Source organism: Diplotaxodon limnothrissa, linkage group LG20 (assembly GCF_057381915.1).
Source record: "Diplotaxodon limnothrissa isolate DT_005_m linkage group LG20, D_limnothrissa_male_GT1.1, whole genome shotgun sequence".
In the NCBI taxonomy this organism is placed as follows: Eukaryota; Metazoa; Chordata; class Actinopteri; order Cichliformes; family Cichlidae; genus Diplotaxodon; species Diplotaxodon limnothrissa.
The window spans coordinates 23,962,604-23,983,230 of NC_140615.1; the positions used below are offsets into that span (position 1 = coordinate 23,962,604).

The 20,627-nt window shown below is 41.7% G+C and overlaps 2 protein-coding genes across 5 annotated transcripts; one reads left to right on the forward strand and one right to left on the reverse strand.

Moving 5' to 3' along the window:
* Positions 1-2,377: 2,377 nt before the first annotated feature.
* LOC146610954 (poly(rC)-binding protein 2-like) lies at positions 2,378-8,913 on the forward strand. 3 transcript variants are annotated; one of them, XM_085345441.1, is made up of 13 exons: positions 2,378-2,534; positions 3,274-3,424; positions 3,762-3,785; positions 3,875-3,907; positions 4,030-4,146; positions 4,240-4,371; positions 4,483-4,611; positions 4,725-4,799; positions 5,004-5,063; positions 5,422-5,494; positions 5,580-5,635; positions 5,795-5,964; positions 7,008-8,913. In XM_085345441.1, the coding sequence occupies exons 2-13, from the start codon at positions 3,356-3,358 to the stop codon at positions 7,042-7,044; spliced, it is 975 nt and encodes a 324-aa protein (XP_085201567.1). In that variant the 5' UTR covers positions 2,378-2,534; positions 3,274-3,355; the 3' UTR covers positions 7,045-8,913. The 3 variants fall into 3 exon arrangements, with proteins under 3 accessions (XP_085201567.1, XP_085201568.1, XP_085201569.1); XM_085345442.1 differs by having other exon boundaries at positions 5,004-5,045; XM_085345443.1 differs by lacking the exon at positions 7,008-8,913 and having other exon boundaries at positions 5,004-5,045; positions 5,795-5,968.
* A 4,300-nt stretch (positions 8,914-13,213) lies between these two features.
* On the reverse strand, positions 13,214-20,197 carry map3k12 (mitogen-activated protein kinase kinase kinase 12). Of its 2 annotated transcripts, none has more exons than XM_085344482.1 (13): positions 19,735-20,197; positions 18,348-18,531; positions 18,070-18,261; positions 17,825-17,983; positions 17,392-17,550; positions 17,083-17,191; positions 15,892-16,001; positions 15,526-15,642; positions 15,288-15,422; positions 14,464-15,187; positions 14,310-14,377; positions 13,855-14,152; positions 13,214-13,369 (listed from the first exon to the last, which is right to left on the reverse strand). In XM_085344482.1, exons 1-13 carry the CDS (start codon positions 20,195-20,197, stop codon positions 13,214-13,216), a joined length of 2,874 nt encoding a protein of 957 aa, XP_085200608.1. The 2 variants fall into 2 exon arrangements, with proteins under 2 accessions (XP_085200608.1, XP_085200607.1); XM_085344481.1 differs by having other exon boundaries at positions 14,464-15,196; positions 15,279-15,422; positions 18,348-18,536; positions 19,731-20,197.
* Between the last annotated feature and the right edge of the window lie 430 nt (positions 20,198-20,627).

A 20,627-nucleotide genomic window follows, 5' to 3' on the forward strand; every position in this document is an offset into this window, starting at 1 on the left:
TAGGAGCGATAGCATAGCCATGGTTCGTACTTGCTGTGTGCTCGGCTGCAATGTTCGATCTTACGACCGGCACGGGAATAAGGTTGGATTGTCTTTTTATGCTTTCCCAACCTGGAAGCGACATGAGGCAGCTCGTGTATCGATGTTACCAAACGAAGGCGTCTAGCCTGGATAGCAGCTGTGAGATGAGCTGACGTGCAGTTCTCTTCCATCTCCAAATATCTGTTGGTGCTCCAGACATTTTCATTCCGGTAAGTTCTAAATATGTTCATATCTCTCTTTATAGCCTATTAGTTTCATTTTCGATGCGCTCTGAGCTCATAGCAAATTAGAACAAACATCCTACTGAGTGATTTTGCAGAACTACCGTCTATTTATAGAGTTGCTAATTATTTGGCATTATTGCAGCAAACCAGCCGATGAAATGGATGAAACATCATGACTGGTTTCCAGCGCTACACGAGGGACCTGCTTCAAACAAACCACCATGCCAATCAGATTACTTCTTCCATGTGAGGGTGAAGAGGTGACCCTTCTGGATAAGATGGTGAAGGTTTGCTGCGTTTGGTGAACAGTGTGATAATAAAACCAGAGAAGAATGAAACCTGCTCCTGTTAAATGTTCTTAAGTCTTGTGCTGTTATTTTTTCAAAAGATACAGTAAATAAAGTAATGTTAGTAGTGGGTGATATCATGTAAACACTCATGATTTGGTGTAAACATTTTGTCATTTGTAAACTGTAAATGACATGGATTCTACACTGTTACCGATGTGATGTTCTATAAAGTGGTTTTAATTAAAAAAAAAAAAAAAAAAAAGGCAAAATAATTTAGTTTCTTTATTCAACTTTTGAACAGTGGGACTCAGTCAGTACATATTCAGTAAATGCAAATTATTTACACAGCAGTGCACTACAGGCATACATCTAGACCCCTAGATAAAACATGATGGCATTATAGCAGTGACAACTCCTCCACAGTAGCAGGTGGGGTTTTTCTTTTTTGAGGACAGCTCCTTTTACCTGTCACTACAGATGGTCTGTGAATGTTTTGATCAAGAGCCTTTTTTTGGGCAGCTGAAGAGAAGTCGTCTATCTTATGGCCAACCTCTGGGTGTATCTTGGTATTATTACCAGGCAAAACCCAGTATGCAGGTTCATCTGTAACAGTCCTTGTGCCACGGATCAACACTGTTCCGTCTACTTTAGACAGAAGAGCAGCGACGTGGGTGCAGGTCTCTGCGACTCCGGCCATACAGGTGCAGCGGGCGGCTTCAACCTTCCCTGTGATGCTCACAGTGACCCATCGCTGCAATGCTGGTTCATTCAGTCTTAGAGTGCAGCACCTGAAACACACACAGACAAAGTTCATTTAAAGACAAGAACTATGAGCCAAGGCCGACACAAATGTGTTTAATCTACTTTATCATAAATGTAACAAAGTGTCAAGAAAGTTAGCACATACATGTGATTTTTCATTTCTTTATGTGTCCATCTATAGAACGCTGCATGTTATAGTCTAAATCTGTCTGTTCTGTCAGAAACCTGCCTGCAGAAAATGAACCTAAAGTATGTAATGCAAGGATGTCATCACTTTAGAGATGGAGAAAGCATAAAGTGACAATTATGAATCACTTAATATGTTAAGGAGATTCTGCAGGTCATTAATCAAAGTATAAAACTAAAATAAAATGTATTTTTAGTGACACAAGATACAAATATGGAAGCAAGATGTATAATTAGAATTATTTATAATAAACATTAATAAATCATTGCAATTTCTTTAACCATAGAGAATAACTAAATCCTTCAGGACAGTGTCTCATCAATGCACTGAACTCACTATGTTATCCACCTAACAGTCTCCACATGTTCTCACTGTAATTTCCCCTCATGAATGAATTTATGCTGCAGTAATCTGAATGTTTGCAGGGAAATCAAACGCATTTCACTCGCTGTACTCGAGCTGACTTACCTTTGATTGAATGACGACTTGTACGCGCTGACTCCACAGATAAGGTATGAAATATATCAGGCTACGTCAATAGCGGTTGGTCTTCAGGGTTTCTACTCCACGGCCGTATTTCATACGGGTCCACATTTCCAATGCACGCTATTTTCTGCAAGTACCGCCGCTTCGCCTCTGGACGCAATCGGTCTCTATACAGTCCATTCTCTTTTAAGCTGCTTTTAAGCATCTTGTAATCGTCGTTCCAACACAGTGTGTTTGATTTGATTCGTAGACCCCGAAAATGCCGCCGCGCTCCCACAATGCATTGCGGCGTGACGTCAACTCCGAAGCCCTATATCACGTCAATGGGCGGGGCTGACCTAGTTGAGGGGGCGGGGCATTAAAGGGGTCAGAGTTGAACGCGTTTTGTCTTTTGTGCGAAGCAGAGGAGGAGAGTGGAGTCCGATCGAAAAGCGGCGTCGCTTCCCTCTTCCCCAGATCCTTTTAAAACTCCCTCCCGAACCTCTCCCCTTCTACCCTTGCCACCCTACCCACCCCCTGAACACACTTCCAGGGACGGTTCCGGTAAGTCTTCCAGCTTTGTGTATATGTGTGTTTTTCCCCTAGGAGTGAAGGACAGGGATAACTCGGTGCGGTTCGTAGGCCGCGGGATCCGACTAGTTGCTGAATGCTAACGCTAGCGTGCTGGATGGAAAATCACTGATTTGTATTTTTAGCTTGATGGTGGAGCAGGAGTTAGCTTCGAAATGCTATATATTTTTTAAGATAGAATGGTTAAATCTGTTAGCACTCAATCTGTACATGTAGCTAAAAGCGAGTGTTTTGAGTGGAAAAATGTTTTGGTGCAGCTAACTTCCTCTTACCCTCGTTTGCGTGACTAGCTGGGATGCTCATTTCAAACAGGATTTGATGCCATAACGTCACGCTGTTAGCTTTCTCTTGCTAGCTTGGTTGTGAAGTTTATTTAAAGCTACGGTGATTTTTTTAAATGATTGTTTTGAGCAGCTTGTGTTGACTACAAGAGTTAAAGAGATGTCGCCACCGCTGTAGAATGCCAGAAAATAGACACGACCGCCGAGAGACAGTGGGTCATTGTGCACAGTGAATGAGTGGACTCGGGCCAGTCTAATGTCAATTACCGAACTGAAACGTCTTTCTTTCGACGTGGCTGGAAAACGGCGTTAAAGTCTACAAGATGTGCACTGCCCGCATCACTTCACTGATTTGCATTGACAGCAGATGGCCTCACACTTTCCACCAACTACGCTTGTCTCTGACTGTTAATTTTTCCACTCTGTTGCAGACGTTCAGCCAGTGACCAAAGACTCACTTTGTTGGCCAGTGTTGAGAGCGCGTGCGAGTGTGTGTTGGATTCAGCTGCTGCAATGGACTCCAGTTTGGTTGAAGGAGGACTTAATGTCACCTTAACCATCAGGCTTCTCATGCATGGGAAGGTGAGTGTGACTGCATGCAACTATGGATAGACTGAAAAGATATCAAAAGCTGTTATCAAACCCCTTATTGATTGCAGATCAGTTTTTGGTGTGTTGGGTGAAAAAGTAGGTCAGCACAGGTTTTTGGGATTATTGTAACTATTTATATGGCTGTAAAGGCTTGCATGTGATTCAGGTGTGCAAAAACCCCAACATTCCAGCACTGATATAAGGTTTAGATTCTATAAGGATCTTAAAGTCTGCATTTATTCCTTAAAATTAATCTAGCTGTAGTAAAAAAAAAAAGAAAACCGCAAAGTATTGTTTTAACACAAACTTTTGTTGTCATCTTCTGTAGGAGGTTGGAAGCATTATTGGCAAGGTAAGCTGGTTTTACTGCCAGAACGATGCTAACTGTGGCATGTCCCTTGGTGTGTTTTGTAAATATTGTTTTGTATTCTTTATCTACAGAAAGGAGAGTCTGTTAAAAAGATGAGAGAGGAGGTAAGTCTGTCTTTTTCCAACAATCAGGAAAGAACATGTCAACATTTACTGTGACGCATGCATCATATGACAACAAAGCAACTGATTCAATTTTTTTTTTTTTTTTCCCTGTCTCTTTGCAGAGTGGTGCACGTATCAACATCTCAGAGGGGAACTGCCCAGAGAGGATCATAACTCTCGCGGGACCTACCACCTCTATCTTTAAAGCCTTTTCCATGATCATAGAGAAACTGGAGGAGGTTAGAATTGTTTGTTGTATCTTACGTTAAAGACGTAGCGGCTATACAAGTGCCACTTTCTAAAGCCTCCTGTTGTATCCGCTTCCCCTACAGGACATCAGCACTTCGATGACTAACAGTACAGCCACCAGCAAACCACCAGTCACCATGCGCCTCGTTGTACCCGCCAGCCAGTGCGGCTCACTCATTGGTAAAGGTGGCTGCAAGATCAAAGAAATCAGAGAGGTTTGTCTGCTGTATTTTAGTCTTGTATGAATTTCAGATCCTGTTGTGGGTTTTGTTTGTTGTTGTTGTTTTCCCCTGATCGGTGTTGTAATTCTTGCTGTGACTTTGTAGTCTGCAGGAGCTCAGGTACAAGTAGCAGGGGACATGTTACCCAACTCAACAGAACGTGCCATCACCGTTGCAGGGACTCCACAGTCCATTATTGAGTGTGTCAAGCAGATCTGCATTGTCATGCTTGAGGTACAAACATTGTTTAATGTAATCCTGATTTTTATGATTTTGTAAATGGGCTCTGGACACTGATACTTTACGTAGTTATTGATAGTTAAAGGTGAATATTTCTGTTTTTCTAGTCTCCACCAAAAGGAGTGACCATCCCATACAGACCCAAACCCTCAGGGTCTCCTGTCATCTTTGCAGGTGGTCAGGTAAAGTAATAAAAGTACTTTTTTTTTTTTTTTTTTTTTCTTCTTTTTTTAAACACTTTTATTTTAACAGAGTTTAGTTATGGAAATGCTATTCTAGTAGCATGCCTGGCATTGCTCCTTGTAGCAAGAACAGAGGACTGATGGATATTGGAGTGCACCATGTCACACTGCCACACCCTCCTAAGTGCTATTCTCTCCTTGCAGGCTTACGCTGTCCAAGGGCAGCACGCCATTCCACAGCCTGATGTAAGTGAGGGGCCCTCTGTAAGTGATCCAATATATTTGCAACTTCGGTCCGGGGAAGCCATACCACCTTTTTATTTCATCCCTCTTGACTTTTTTTTTTTTTTTTCCCTGCTGCCCTTCCCACAGCCACCACTGCTTGAGATGCACATCCATTTAACAGTTCCAAAGATTATAGATTCAAATCCTAACATAAATATCTTAAAGCAAAATCATTGATCCCATTTTTCATTTCACAATTTCATGATTTCCACTCATTATCACAACCACCACTTACACAAGGGAAAGAACATTTCAGTCTTAAAGTTTATTTTCAGTGTTTCTTAACACATCCTTGTCTGTCTGTGCTCTACGTATCTTTCTTTTTTTGTTTCAACAGCTCACCAAACTTCACCAGCTGGCCATGCAGCAGAGCCCCTTCCCCATTGCACACAGCAACCAGGGCTTCCAGGGTAGGTGTACTTCCTGTGAGGAGGAATTTGATTGCTGTCTGTTTCTGTTAATCCATGCAATCAACTCACTCTTGTGTTCTTTCAGCTGGGATGGATGCCTCTGCACAAACTGGCTCTCATGAGCTGACCATTCCAAACGATGTAAGTCAAAATTAATGTGACTTTAATTTTTTTTTCTTAACAGAGAAACTTGCTGATTTTCTGAGTAGCTCATTTTGTTTGAATTGGCAACCTTTTATTTTTATTTATTTTATTGCAGTGAAAGTATTGACATAGTGTCACGTAATTCTTCTTCCCCAGCTCATTGGCTGTATCATCGGCCGTCAGGGCGCAAAGATCAATGAGATCCGTCAGATGTCAGGGGCTCAGATCAAGATTGCCAACCCTGTGGAGGGCTCAACTGACAGACAGGTCACCATTACTGGCTCCCACGCCAGTATCAGCCTGGCTGAGTACCTGATCAATGCCCGGTAAGAAAATAGCCACAGGCTAGAGCAAAATGGAAAGAAGATGGCGCTCTCTCGCTGTCTGTTTTTAAATTCTGACATTGTGCAGCTGGTCAGTTTTGAAACACATTAATGGAGATTGAGTTTTCCTACCATTTGTCCACTTGACCAACTAGTATCAATCAGAAGCAATGGATTCCTCACACAAGAGGAAAGACGAGGAGTGCTTCTCGTTTAATTAGGTTACCGAAGATTTATTAGAATTGGACTACTGGCAGTTTTTAACAGTCACTTCATTACTACAGCTCTCGTAATAATTTCATTACCCCCTCTTCCAGCTGTGACACTGTCCCACTAGAATCTAGGGCTGACAGAACGGGCCAAAAACACAGGATTTTACCATTCGAACAGCTGTTTGTCCATTATGTGCACAAACCCATGAGATATAAGTGTATGTAGTCTAAAATGTACAAACAAACAAAATCTGTAGCAGAGTTGGGTTGATCACTGCCATCACTACCACACAATTATTGATGGATTCGCTTTTGCCTGACCAACATTTTATTTGCAGCCAGTGTGGCTCCTGTTTATTATGTTTTCAAAGAACATTGTGACATAACGGTCCAATTATCCTGCTGTAATTGGTAAACTAAAATCATTTTTCGCACCCCCAATTCTCCAGCAGCAGTGTATTTGAATTCTGCAGCTAAGCAGGGTGATTTTTTTTTTTTTTTTTTTTTTTTTTTAAAGTAAGAAGTGGGGTCACACAGTTCATTATCAGGACATATAGCACATCAGTTTGCTGGAAGCAGGTGTTGATTTCCTGATAGATGGGCAGTTTGATAATCAAGTGTATTCTGTGGAAAAATCTCATCCTGCTTAACTCAAACTGCCAGTCAAAAGACCTTCTGTAAAACGATAGCAGAAATCGTCCATCTTCACTCACTCAGATTGTCCACAAGTCTGAGACTTTTTTTTAAATTAGTTTTCAGATACAGCAACATGTGTTACTGATAATCTAACTTGTTTGTTTTAAACAGTGTTGGATTTTTCTGTTTTCTGCTCAGGCTGTCATCTGAAGCTACTGGACTCGCAGCCAACTGACATGGAGATCTTCATCAGCACCTAACGTAACCCCTCCCCCTACTTTTTACCAAGAGGTCCCTTATTGAACTTAATGCAAAAACCAAGTACTATAAACTCACTGTTTTCTCCTCTGCTTTGGTTAGACACCTACTCAGTTGTAATTACACCATTATCATGATATTGGTATTTTATTTATTTATTATGTTTTTAAATTCCCTTTGCATATAGTTTTTAAGGACTCCTTCTGTTGTATTTTTCCCTCTTATTTTGCTGTATATCTGTATGATCTTCTTGATATACTGTAGGTAAAATTTTAGAAAAATCTGAAAAGGCATAAATAATGTTTTTCTTATGTCAGATTTTTCTTAGAAAATGTAAAAATGAAGAAAAAAAACACACAATAACATTATAGATGGACTGTTCTTTCCCTTCCTTTTAAATATCTATTTATTTTTATTTAATACACAGCTCCTCGAATGAGTAGAATTTGTTGGTATTTGCCATCTTCTGTTTGAGGCTGTACTTCCTGAATGAGGCATTGTGGGTTTAACGGGTCTCACTGGGTCTAAGTGATCTTCAGCTGAAGGTGTATGCAGGGAAAACCTTTTAGTCCGAAGGTAATTTACCCCTTGTCTAGTGCGGGTTCAGATGAGAATTTTTTAAGCTACATCATGTCTCACCTCTAATTTGCTGAGTAATTATTTTGTGTCATTCCTGTATTTCCATCCGTTTTATTTCTTGAACCAGAGGCCTGCACTACGAAGCGGGATTTGTGGTTAGCGTCATAACGCCAGGTAATCTTGGGATCTGAAGGTTACACAGTAGTTCAGTTCCTTAATGGGACACATTGCAGTGATAACTTGGACCACACACATGCATGAGGTAACAGATCAGCATATATAAAAGCATCAACTGGTCAATCGGTTTTGAGTAATTAACTGGTTTTAGAAGATACCTTTGGGTAGACTGGATCTTATGAGGTAAGGGGTGTTCTGAGACGGTCTAACCTCAGTAGCGTTTTCTGACGAGTACAGCGCACATACAGGTTTGAATTATGTTTTTCTGTTTGTGCTTTACATGCTTCCAAGGCTTGTTGATGCCACCAGGTTTGCAGCTTGAAACAAAAATGCTAAAATGTCTCATTTGCCATAAGATGACGTCTGAGGAACACATCAGTTTATTGGAATAAACATTTGTAATGATAGATCTACTCGTGCCTTAATGATAGGGCAGTGATATTAATGAGCCTATCTTACTCATTTACACAAAGCTTTTACCGGCTTTGGCTGCAGAAACTCACATATTTGTTTGGGGATTATAGTTAAGAATTTTGTGGCTCATTGCTATATTCAGAAAAAGCTTTGACTTACCACATTGATATCGTGGCATGATGTCTGTTATAGTCGGACAGTAAGAAGGCATCGTAGGTATGCTGAACCTGCTTCGTAGTGCAGACCCTGGGATTTTGAGCATTGTTGTGTATTGGATTCTGATAAGGGTGGGTGGGCTTTGGTTATGAGGAGTGGGCTTAAATAAGAGGAAAATATATTCTTTTCTCTTAAATTACTAAGACCATGGTGGTGATGATAATAACATTGAAATGTTTGTTTTAAATAGAGAAATATTTTTTTTAACTGCAGGGAGGGGGAATGCTGCAAGGGGCAAAACTACAAGACATATTGGTCTTTAAGTATATTATGCTGAGGTATTAAATTATGATTAATTAGAAGGAGAATTATAGAATTAACACTAGTTTCCTGCTATCTTTTTTGCCTGGGTCAGATTTTATTTTTTATTATTCTTTGCAGGATGAAGAAACTCACGTTTTTGTGCACGTTTTCGAAATATTGTAGATCTGGGTGCAATTAAATTGTTGAAGAAATGAAATGCAGAAATAAAAGATGTGAAATGCTTAAACAGTCCTTTTGTTCTTCTTTTTCCTTTTTGGTACCATCTCATGGGGATTGAGACTTTTTTTAAAATACAAGGCAATCAAAGGGAAAAGGGGTGGATCGGGGGGGGGGACTTCTGCCTGAAGTCTAGAACCCATGGGCATTACCAAATAATGTGTCATGCCTTGAGAGGCCTTTATTACAGCCACCTTCAGTTGACCCATGTTTGTGGGTGTTTTTACTTTTGAGTCATTGCACAAAGTATACCGTGCTGTGTTCTGAGCAAAGAGTGGAGCCCTGTATGCTACAGAATTCATCCTGCTACTTCTGTCAGCAGTCACATTATTAATAACCGCTGGTGACCCGGTTCCACTGGGAGCCATTCATGTCATTGCCATAACACTGTCTCCACCTGTTTCTCTTCCCATCATTCTGGTGCAAGTTGGTTTCATTTCAGACTTTTTTGTTTTGGGTTTTTTTTTGTTTGTTTTTTTTTTTTTTCCCATCCAAAAGTGTTTGCTCTTTTAGAAGTTTTCTGGCTAAATCTAATCTGGCCTTGCTGTTTTTGAGTATAACAAATGCTTTGCACCTTAATGCGATCTCTTGATTTTAGGCCTTAATAAATGCCCAATTTTCTTTCTTTCAAGACAATTTTTTTTTTTTTTTTTTTTCTTGACCAAATATTTGATTTGATTTGACGACTGCTAAAGTTTGTGCCCATTCTTCTTTTTTTTTAGTTTTGTTTTCTTTCAGCCCGTTGATGGTCTTCTTCCCATGCACTGAAATAAAAGACTGCATGAAAATACTGGTCAGTGCTTCCCCTCAGCCTCCCAAGTAGAAGCACCTATGGTATCTGTTTCAAAATGCTAGGTGACATCCTTCTTGAGTTATCACATTTGCAAAATTTCTTCACCTTGATGTTGAGGTCAATACTTTTGTTAAACCCCTCGAGTCTATACTACATTATGATATAAAATGCACTGTGGTGTACAGAGGCGAGCAAGCGAATTTGTCATAAATTAACACGGGCACACTTTGGACATGCTCAAAGAGATTGAAAAGTCATTTATTTCTTGTTGAGCAGTCTTTGATGCAACGACAGCACAAACTGTAGCTATAGCATGACCTGTCTTTTAAAACAAACATCACACCCAGCTTTGTTTTTTGTAACCAATACATTATTTATTGTTGCTCATAATATTTTGCTTTTGATATAATTCCTATGTTACAAGTACAATGTGCAATGCTGTATAAAAACAAAACATTTCTATTCAAACTCCAAAGGATACTTACTGTTCTACTAGTAACCATCACAGAGAAGTGCTCTATTCTTTATCTGGGTACTTCTGCAGTAATCTTAAAGGGTAAAAGGAACAGATGAGGTTTTTATGAAGCCTGCCAACATCCTGAACAACCGGAGGCCTTTTGGTTCATTACTGCATGGTACTCCACCGATTTCACAAATCAGTCTATTTAGGTTTCGTGGATGAGAGCTGCTGCTTTTCGGTTTTCTGCTGCATTTACACATCAAGCAACAAATCAAATTGCTTTCTCTTACAAGTCAAAGATTCACTGGAACCAAATGTCCTGGGTTCGAGTTAGGTGGGGGCTCTCTTTAAAGAGGCAAAAAAAAAAAGTCACATCTGTAAGGGTCACAAATATATTTACCAGTATTTGAAACAATAATATTAAATTTTTGATGTGATAAGTCCTATTTATTTTCCTTTATATCTATGCATAATATAATCTCTTGTGCACTTTGCCACCAAACCTCCATGGGGTATAGTACAGTATTGTGCAAACTATGCCTGATGAAAGAACGCTAAACAAAGATGAACTAGTTTGAAAGAAGCTACCGTGTGTAATGGATGATTTATTTATTTTTAAGTGCGCTGCTTTGTGAGCCAGCATGTTGGACCGCCTAATGAATAGTGAGATCTGTCACACAGAACGTGCACACATCGGGCTACTATTTGTAGTTTATTTAGTGATCCAACATTAGCTACTTTAGAAGCACTACAAAGCTGAGATTTTTGCCCGTTTTGAACGCCACAAATATCAGCATTTTTTTTTTAATTACATATGCAGGCGCTGTAACTGGATTTTGCTCAGTCGTTTGACACACTGGAGTCCTTTGTGACTCTTCATGATGCCGCTTATCGAATGAAAAGAAACTTAGGAGAAATAACAGAAGAGGAAAGCAAATCATATAGCTACTCAAATAAACGGACACTTTATTAAAGTAATAAAGCTAATTATTAGAAACTAAAAACAAGTGAATGATTGATATTTTTTAGGGGGTATTTTTTTTCTTTAGTTCTTTCTGATTTACACAGATATGATCCTGTATCATAGATGATTGTCTTGCAACATATTAAGTATTGCAGAATGTTTCACGATACAACTGGTATCATGATTGTATCTTACGGTAATATACTGTGCGATCCCCACCTCTGGTGCTAAACCATGCAGTCACACCAACAGGCTTAAATCAAACTCTTTATGACTCCACATTAGGTCAACCGTCAGGAGTTTTCCATGCATGTCTGCACATATAAGATTTATTCAGTATGACCTGAATGCAGAATCCTATACTTAAACAAGACACTACCTCAAGGGCGCGCTTTTAGTTAGCATCAAAGAAAACTATCACACGTAGTCATTCTAATTCTGGTTCAGCAAGTCATGTGAACACAGAAGAAGAAATACCTGCAGAAGGCCAGAAAACTCATTTCAAAGGTATCAGCTGCTAACAAGAACACCTAGCTCTCTGGCCAACTGTTATGTTGCCAAAGGTGGAATATAAGCCTTTAACAACTGAGAAGTAGAAATAGAAAATGATTCGTCTGAACTAATTACATTTTAAAACTAGTCCGACTCCATTCATTGCGCTACAGTTTGGTGTTAAAACAGTGGATTTCTTCTGCACTTAACTGCTGAAATGGTTAAAAGCAGACATTGCTAGCACCAGTAATGTCATAAAATGGTATAGCAGTAATATGTTGCCAGTTTATTAAGAACAAATAGCTAAAACAAATGCAGTCTTATGCAACAGTCCTGCAATAAATGCTACCTTACTGGAGGTTAGAATGTTGAGTTTATATTAAAACTGTTTTAGGGAGGGTCTGATTCAACTGGTTGTGTCAGTTTGTGGCGACGGTACCTCCAAAACGCTTCTACATAATTTTATACACCCCGGCTAAATGACAAGCACAACTTTAGTGAAATATAGTTTACCCACACCACAAACAAATTACATTCTCCACAATGATATTCCACTTGAATCCACAGCCTTTGAAAACAGTTTCAACAAAAACCCCATAAAGTGCTGCAAGGAAGTCTTTGCAAGAATTTTAGCTCGATGTACTAAATAAGCTGGTTAACTGAGTATATACAATAGCAGAGGTGCATTTCGAGTGAACCAAAAGACCTCCCACCCCATCAAAAATTTTTAGAAACTCTATAAAAACCTCGAGTGTGTCATATGTGTATTTGAAACTCAGTAGTAGGAGGGTTTAAAAAATAAATAAAATTTTAGCTACTGAGAACCCAAATTATGCATCATGATCGATCAATATGAGTATTTTCATTCCATTTTTGACTCTTTTTTTTTTTTTTTTTTAGTGATAACATTTATTAACAAAAGAGAAAAAAACTCAATTAATACTTTCAGGATTAAAAAAGTGTAAACTTTCACAAAATATAAAACGGACACATTCGAACCATAAATTATAAACATGTAGTCATGCATTTTGTTCACAGGGCTGCATACTGTTAAGTCTTACATTTTTATCTTACAAATAAAATAAAGTTAGATATTTCTCATGTGGTATGTCATGGATATTTACATTTATTATTCATTAGTATTTAATGCATTAGTGTGTGGAGTACCATGGAGGATGCTCCCAGAGTGAAGGTTAGAGTGTTTAAAGGACTAAGAGTGTGGTATCTTCTTGTGCGTGCGTGTGCATCTGTGGAAGGGTTTTTGCAAACTGGAACTATCCTGCCTGAAAGAAAAAAAATATCAAACCCTACTGAACCTAAATGATATTTATCTGATGTCACAAGCTGCCAAAATATCTGAAGTCAGGATATGACAAATGTCCTATGTCATCTGGTGCAGGTTTGCCAGCCAACAAACTTATGAGACACCATAAGTCAACTTGTCATAGTCTGAGTGGTGTAGTAGGTGTGATCCCTCATGACAACAGTAATGTACTGCACTGACAGACCGGTGTACGCCTGTGATGGTTGCTCACTGTAGAGTAGCTGGATCTTTCCTAGTGTCCAGTGATCTATGGAGGTCCTGTATGGGGAGCCTGTGGAGACCCCTGATAAGGTTGAGAAGGCGGCGCCCACGCTCCGGCACTGGGAGGACGGCTGAGCTCACCACTACCTGACTGATCCAGCTCAGCACTGTCGCAGTCAGAATCATCGCACAAGGCTCGACTCTAAAAAAAGAGCAGGAAGAGGAAAAAAGTGTGCGATGCATGACCAGCAGCAGACATGAGCATAAACCTCATTTCAGTGTCAACGATCCAAAAATGGAAGCGTGAAATAAAAGACGGGAACCCGGAATTTGGAGTGTAATTTTAGCAGTGGTGGGAGACCCTGTATTTAGACAGTTTCATTTTGTGTGTTTGTTTTATTTAACTAGATCATTATGATGAAAAAGTTGATCGCACATTTAGTGCTAAGTGATGAGACTGGTTGCCTTGCTTTCACTGCCACTGGGTGTGACATTTTTTTTTTGGCAGTCTGTATTGCGCAAAAAGTAAAATATAACCCTGAACTGTATCAGGGTAGTCTAACATGAAATAAAATAAAATGCATATAGTCAAGTACAGGTTTTGAGTCGTACTTTTCACCAGTGGCTACACGCGTCTAAGGAGAAGACCAAAGCTGACACATGCGGTCCTCTGTGCAGCTTCTTTACCTCATTAGGATTCTGCCCGGCATCCAGCTGAGCCTTGGACTGGCCCAGAGCTCCGTCTCTCTCTGACAGGCCATCAGAAGCCTGGGCAGGGTCGGTGTTGTCCACAGGGATTTCCGACCCCTGAGAGAGGAGGTCGTCGCTGCGGTCATCCAACCTGTCGTCGGTGTTAGTGCTGACAACATCGGGAGTACCGCTGTGAGAGTGGTCAGTTGTGTGGCCCTCTTCACCGTCCGATACAGACAGATTTTCTGAACTGAATGTAGACACCGACTGGCACTTGGTAATGCTGGTCGGGCGTCTGGAGCGATTAAGAAGGAACAAAACAAACAAACAAAAAAAGAATCTCTGATTCTGGTAAAGATTGACATAAATTTGCTCTCTGAATAAAACAGCAACTTGTTAAAGAGGGAAGATGGCTGGAGGGAATTTTCAAGTAATGAAGGACAGTTACTCACCGTCTTCGTGGTAACTCAACCTCACTGTCAACTTCACCCTCCTCCTCTTCTGATGACACTCCACGCCTCTGTAGTCAGAAACATGAAAAATGCACAAGTGAAAACGATCACCAAGGGGACAGTGAGGAGTAAGGAGCGGTATCCTGCACCGTACCTGTTTGCGTGTGATAGCTGCCCTGTACAGAATGGCTGAAGGTGTGAGGTGCTGACTCCCGATTCCACCTGATGCTCCCCGGGGCAGCCTCACAACACCTGCTCCCTCCTCTTTATCTTCCCCATCGTGAGGAAGGCGTGGAGATCCCAGAGAGCCCCGTCCTGCTGCCGCCCCCCTCCCACACGGTGAGTCCGGGCTGCTGGAGAACGGGAATGATGCGGCATCCTCGCTGGGAGTGTCACTGCGTGGGGGGGTTTCTGTGAGATCATCCAGACCGGCCGCCCCTCCCTCTGACCCCCCTAAACCTGCAGAGGCACTAAGGCTCCCTCCTCTCTCCAGCCCACCCACAGAGGGCTCCCCTTTTCCTTGGCTGTCTGCCTCTAGCGTGGTGCAGATGAGGTCAGGGCTGGAGGAGGATAGCTGCCTCTGTTGCTGCTCGTGACTGAGGCCCCGCAGGGCTGCGGAAGGCTCCAGGAGCTGCTTCGAGGTGTTAGTGGTAGAACTGTTAACTTGGGCAGTTGTGTCCCGGTTAGGGGAGGATTGATTGGCTTTAAGTCCAGCCAGGTCCCCACTGCTGCCCTTACCGGGCTTACGATGGCGGGTCTTTACCCTCCGAGACCGGCTGGGAGAAGTGGAGCTCCTGTTAGGGCAGGCTGGAATAGTGACTTGCATTACGGAGGAGTCCATTTTGGGAATGATTACCTCAGACTTAAGAATGTCTGGCCTGAAAGAGTGGGAAGGATTAGTCAAAAACTACAATCCACAAGGCTGATGAATATTCACTGATTTATTCCAGTTTCACCCAATAAAATGAAATCTCACACCTCTTTCCCGAGGGAAGTTTTTGTGGGACGTTTCTCTTCTTGATGAGTTTGTCCATGGAATTTGACGAGCTGCTCTGTCTGGAACTATGGTGCTTGAACAATCCCGGATACTTCTTATCCAAAGACTGTTCTCTCCTAGAAAGAAAATGCCACCAAAGTGTAAATGCACTAAGGCGTATTTGCAAATGGTGCTCGCATTTCAAAAACATATACTGTGGTTTCATGAATTTATTTGCACCTCTGCAACTCTTTCTCTTTCAGCTCCAGCTGCAGCATGACAGCACTGAGCTCCATGTAAAGGTTGTTAGCCCTCTCCAGTTTTCTCTCATAATGCTCACGAATATCCAGAGCATGCCTGAGAAGAAAAGAAGCTGCTGATGTCACTGTGCATCCGCATGAGAGAATCTAAAAGCTCTACAATAGATGTGAACGCAAGACACTTATTTCATTCACAGGGGCAGACTAAGGACTGACAGCGAGAAATAGGACAGAGGGGAAGCGGCCTCTTGCATGTCAGCTAACATAGTAAAATATCAGTATCTTTAGCCTGCTAATTGTAAAGCCTTGATTTTGCATGAAACTATTTTAACAGTAAAAAGCAAACCTGAGCTCCTCTCGGCGTCGGTTGATCAGCTCCTCATCGAGTCGGTGGAGACAAGTGCCATCAGATTTAATCTTCTCAAAGTGCTGCTTCACCTCTTCCCTCCATTCAGCCTGATGAGAGTACATTTCTGTTAACCAGCTCTGTCTCCTCAGAGGTGACTTCAAAAATCAGGTCTCTTTTGTACATTTAATGTCTGATTGCTTTGCAAGCACATGTAGTTGTGTCCCTTTGTCTACGTCTATGCAGATGGGCTACAAATTAAAAGAAAAATCCAAACCCTTGATGCCTACAGCAGGGATTTGATGGTTCTGCTATGCTATGCATGGGCATTTTGGTGGCATGGTGAAACATTTATATCGTGACAGATGTGGTCTCTTACAGCATCACAATGAGGGGCTACCAGTGTGGTAGACAAGCCTCTCCAACCACCATCATCAAAACACCGAATGAGAGAATATCTTTGGCAGAATAGTGCTCTATCAGTCTAAAACAGTTCAAGAGACTTGGAGACAGACACTCAGCTTTTAAAGGGATTAAAACTTTCTTTTTTGAAAACGCTTATAGTTAAGACTTGATTATGTGACCCTGAACAGTTTCTTAGTTAACACCTCTATAGGCTTAAGCTGCTGGGGAACGTCCCATGATCCATTTCTTTTCATTTCACTCTCCTCTTTGCACTCATGATCTCATGCATCTCACCAACCTCAATTATTTCTCCCACAGTTTGTGTTTAATCTTTGGTCTCTTTCTACCCTCTCCTTTTTTTTTCCTATTCTCTTTACCTTCACCCAACAAACTGGCCAAGGTAGATGATTGCCCCTCACTGTGCCTGGTTCTGTCTAAGGTCTCTTCCTGTCAAAAGGGAGTTCTTCCCTCCCACCGTCACAAGTGCTTGGTCATAGGGTTGTTGAGATTTTCTCTCTAATATTGCAGCATCTTTAACTTACAACATCAAGCACTTTGATGAGACTGCTTTTGTACAGTGGCACTATATAAATACAACTGAATTTTATTTAACTGAGAATCAATGTTAAGATGCATTAAAGCAGTTCTGGTGGATTATAATGGCTCACCACCTTACTAAGGCACTTTATATTGGTTTTTCATTTAACTGCTCACACCTCTGTATATATATGTGTATCTTAAAATGTAATTAATTTTTTAAAGTCCTTCCATTCAGCTGAAAATTACCTGAGACTTGAAGTATGTTTCTTGAGGAGTCGACAGTACATCGGCTGACGCTATATCCAGATGAAGAAGGATCTGGCGGAAAGAAGGTCTATTTCTGGGCTTACAGTTCCTGCAAATCCAAGATGGGAAAACACAGCTGTGCACATTTACAATGCACTGTAAAATCAATAAAATCCTTAAACCACAGACTTACAGCTCCCTGTACAACTACTTTCAACCCTCGCCTCTACTATTCTCATCTGTCCTCTCCTCCCTGCTGTGCTCATTTTTTTTTTTCATTCCAACTGCCCATTTCCAGACGCTGCTCACCAGCACTGTCTGAGGAGGATCTTGAAGCCATCTGGACAGCTCTCCGGTATGGGGAGCTGAAGGCTGTTGTTTCCCACACCCCAGATGATTGCAGATGAGTCGACGTCTTTATAAGGAATCTCTCCTGTAAGCATTTCCCAGAGCACCACTCCAAAGGACCTTTAAGAGAAGTTAAGCTTTATTTATTCAAGAAATCTCACTGAGGTCAAAATATCTTAACGAAAAGATAAAATGCATGCATACGAATCACAACAAGGCATTTTAAACAAGCTTCAAACATATCTCAACTATTAATTCACAATACCAACAAGCTATCTGCATATTTTCTTTAGTGTAGTATTTTAAAGATAATTGTTAAATCGATGTAATCGATGAAGAAGCACAACTTTTTCTAGCCTATAGGAAAAAAAGTGTGAATGTTAACCAGACTTACCAGATGTCCACCTTTTCTGAAACCGGCTCATTCCGAATAACTTCAGGAGCCATCCAGGCTACAGTGCCGGCAAACGACATCTTGGTGCTCTTGTCACTGAGCTCCTTTGAAGTCCCGAAGTCAGAGATCTTCACCAGGTCATCATGTGTGATCAGCATGCTGGAAAGGTGAGATTACATAATAAACAATTTAAGCTCTAGTATCAAAGAAACTGTCAGTACACCAGCTGTGCTTCTGAGTCTTACTTGGGGGACTTGAGGTCTCTGTGGATGATTTTGTGGAGGTGTAGGTAGTTCATGCCACCTGCAATGCCCATGGACCAGTCAACCAGGAGGGAAGGTGTGATTTTACGGCCTGCCCTCAGCACCTCATACAGCTGCCCTTGAGCACAATATTCCATCAAGATACAGTAACAGGGAGCCTGGGTGCATACACCCCTGAAAGGGAAGTGCAATCAGAGTTAAATAACTGGGAGATATATATCCTAATATATATAATAAAAAAAAGGATGTAGCTTCCTCACTTGAAAGTAATAATGTTGGGATGCTTGAGTTTGCGGAGATGTTTGATCTCAGTCTCTTTGATGTCCCGCACTTTCTTCACAGCCACCTCTTCTCCGTGGAACTTGCCAAGGAAGACGGCCCCCTGTGCACCGCTGCCCACCCACTGCAGGTCAGAGATTTCCTCAAATGGAACCTCCCAGGACTCTAAACTCAGACCAACAAGTAAACAATGTGAACCTCATCAAGTATGCAACTGCAGAAAAGTTATTCACAATACCAAAGACACTGCAGCAGATGATTTCCACCCATCATAATGGCAAAGCAACCTACTCTCAGCTTGGACAGAGAGATTGTTTTGTTTTGTTTTGTTTTGTTTTGTTTTGTTTTGTTTTGTTTTGTTTTGTTTTGGGGGGTGGGGGGGGGGGGGGGGGTGCATCCATGCTACACATTAGAATAAACTGGCAGGACACAGTTACATCATACAAAGTGCCTGCTATGGTCAAACAAGTGGGATATTGACAACATATCCACTAGGCCATTGCATTTGTATCCAGAGATAAGGAGAAAAATAGGGGGAAAGCACTTGTAGTCTAATCTGCCTGTCATCCGTCACGCTGACTTTACTTAAACGACTGTGAAAGCACGGTCACTAAAGATGGACGAGCTTGACAGAATAAAAGAGACAGCTGGATCAATTCTTCATGAGGTCCACTGAAGTGTTTAGATCTCTTGAGAGCTGCAGCAGCAGCAGTGGAGCCAGATGCACATGATGCTCCCACCTGACCAGCTGTGAGATCTCAGTTTAGCTGATGACTGTGGGTGAGCCTGGCTGACAGACTCGAGCACAGTCGTGCTGCCAGCAGGACAAAGTGGCAGTCAGGGAGCGCAGGAAATAATGGAGTTCTGGGTTTGCAAAATACAAAAGTACATTTATAAGTGCTGTTCTTAAGTACAGTTTGAGGTACTCATGCTTGAGTATTTCTATTTTCTGCCACTTTAACCTTTCGCTCCACTAGATTTCCCGGGCTAAAATATATCTTTTTTTTTTTCCTGCACCACATTTAACTAACAACAGCCATAGTTACTGTTAAGGACCTGACACAGAAACTTATGAAAAGGCTATGTAATCCACTGTTTAAGGGTAACACGGCAACTACCAACCTGTTTGTCTCATCATGTTTTATTAAAGCAGATGAGGCCCAGGACAAATTATCCAATGTTTTACAAGAAAACAAAAAGTAAGAAGCAAAATTAATACTAATAACAGCTCTGCTTCTGGTGGTTCATTCCTCCACCACTGTCAAGTTGAGGCTTAAACTATTCATTTTCTGTGGTGAATCGCCATGTTTAACATGCATAGTGGAAGAACAGAGAGCATAGACACAGTGGCGCCTTATCTGCACATACCTTCATGATTATGTTTGTGTTCAGTGGAGTAGGCCTTTCCAATCATGGTCCAGACTGGTTTCAGGCAGCCAAACAGTCCCTCCAAAAAACCTCCACTTCCTGATTGTAGGCGAATGTTCTCCGACTGGCTCCGAACAGCACCAGCCTCCGGACTGTGGCCCGCCTCAGCCCCGCCGCCACACTGGCAGGCCTCATGTTCATTTAGTTTTAGCACGCTGTTGTCAAAGTGGGCTGAGGGTCCATCACTGGGAGTGGGGCTGCTTCCACCGGGCACTCCCTGTCCGCCGGTGTCAATGGACAATACGTTACGAAGGACACACTGTGTGGGGGTCAGGTCAGTTTCAGGGGTGCAGGCAGGGGTGTCTCCATCGAGTCTTCGATAGGGAGGTTCTGAGATGGGGGTACTGAAGCCTGACAGGGAGGGGGAAGGGGCACGGGGCTCATGGATACAGGTCCCACTCATCAGGGGTTTCCCCAACACAGCAGGTCAGGGTGGATGGAGGATGGACAGATGAGAAGAAAGCCTGGAGGAGAAGATTTGTGATAAGAAGTGAATTAGAACAAATGTTGATGTATAGGTTCGTTTCAGCACTGGACAGCTCCAGACTTAAACCATACACTGGCATTATGAAGCTGTTCAGCGCTGAATTAAAGGCTAACTTGGCACCCGGCTTCCATTACAAGCGATACAAAACACCAAAACAGAGGGAGTCGTGTTGTGAGTTGGGCAGCGAGCCAGTCTCCCAGTCTATCCACAGCCACTCCAGTCCCACAACTAAATTCTGTCTGAATCATGTAGTAGAGCCTCATCTCTGTGTCTGTGAATGGGAAAACCAGCCGGCCCAGTGGAGCCATCACCCAGAGTGGAAACTGGCTTTATGAATGAATCGACC

Coding starts and splice junctions, on each gene's coding strand:
- map3k12 (XM_085344481.1), bottom strand. CDS start 20,197: ATGAGTGGGACCTGTATCCATGAGCCCCGTGCCCCTTCCCCCTCCCTG. Junction 18,537..19,730: donor AAACATAATCATGAAGGTAT/GTGCAGATAAGG, acceptor TGTTGGTCTGAG/TTTAGAGTCCTGGGAGGTTC. Junction 18,262..18,347: donor CCCAACATTATTACTTTCAA/GTGAGGAAGCTA, acceptor CTTCCCTTTCAG/GGGTGTATGCACCCAGGCTC.
- LOC146610954 (XM_085345441.1), top strand. CDS start 3,356: ATGGACTCCAGTTTGGTTGAAGGAGGACTTAATGTCACCTTAACCATC. Junction 3,908..4,029: donor TTAAAAAGATGAGAGAGGAG/GTAAGTCTGTCT, acceptor GTCTCTTTGCAG/AGTGGTGCACGTATCAACAT. Junction 5,064..5,421: donor ATGTAAGTGAGGGGCCCTCT/GTAAGTGATCCA, acceptor TTGTTTCAACAG/CTCACCAAACTTCACCAGCT.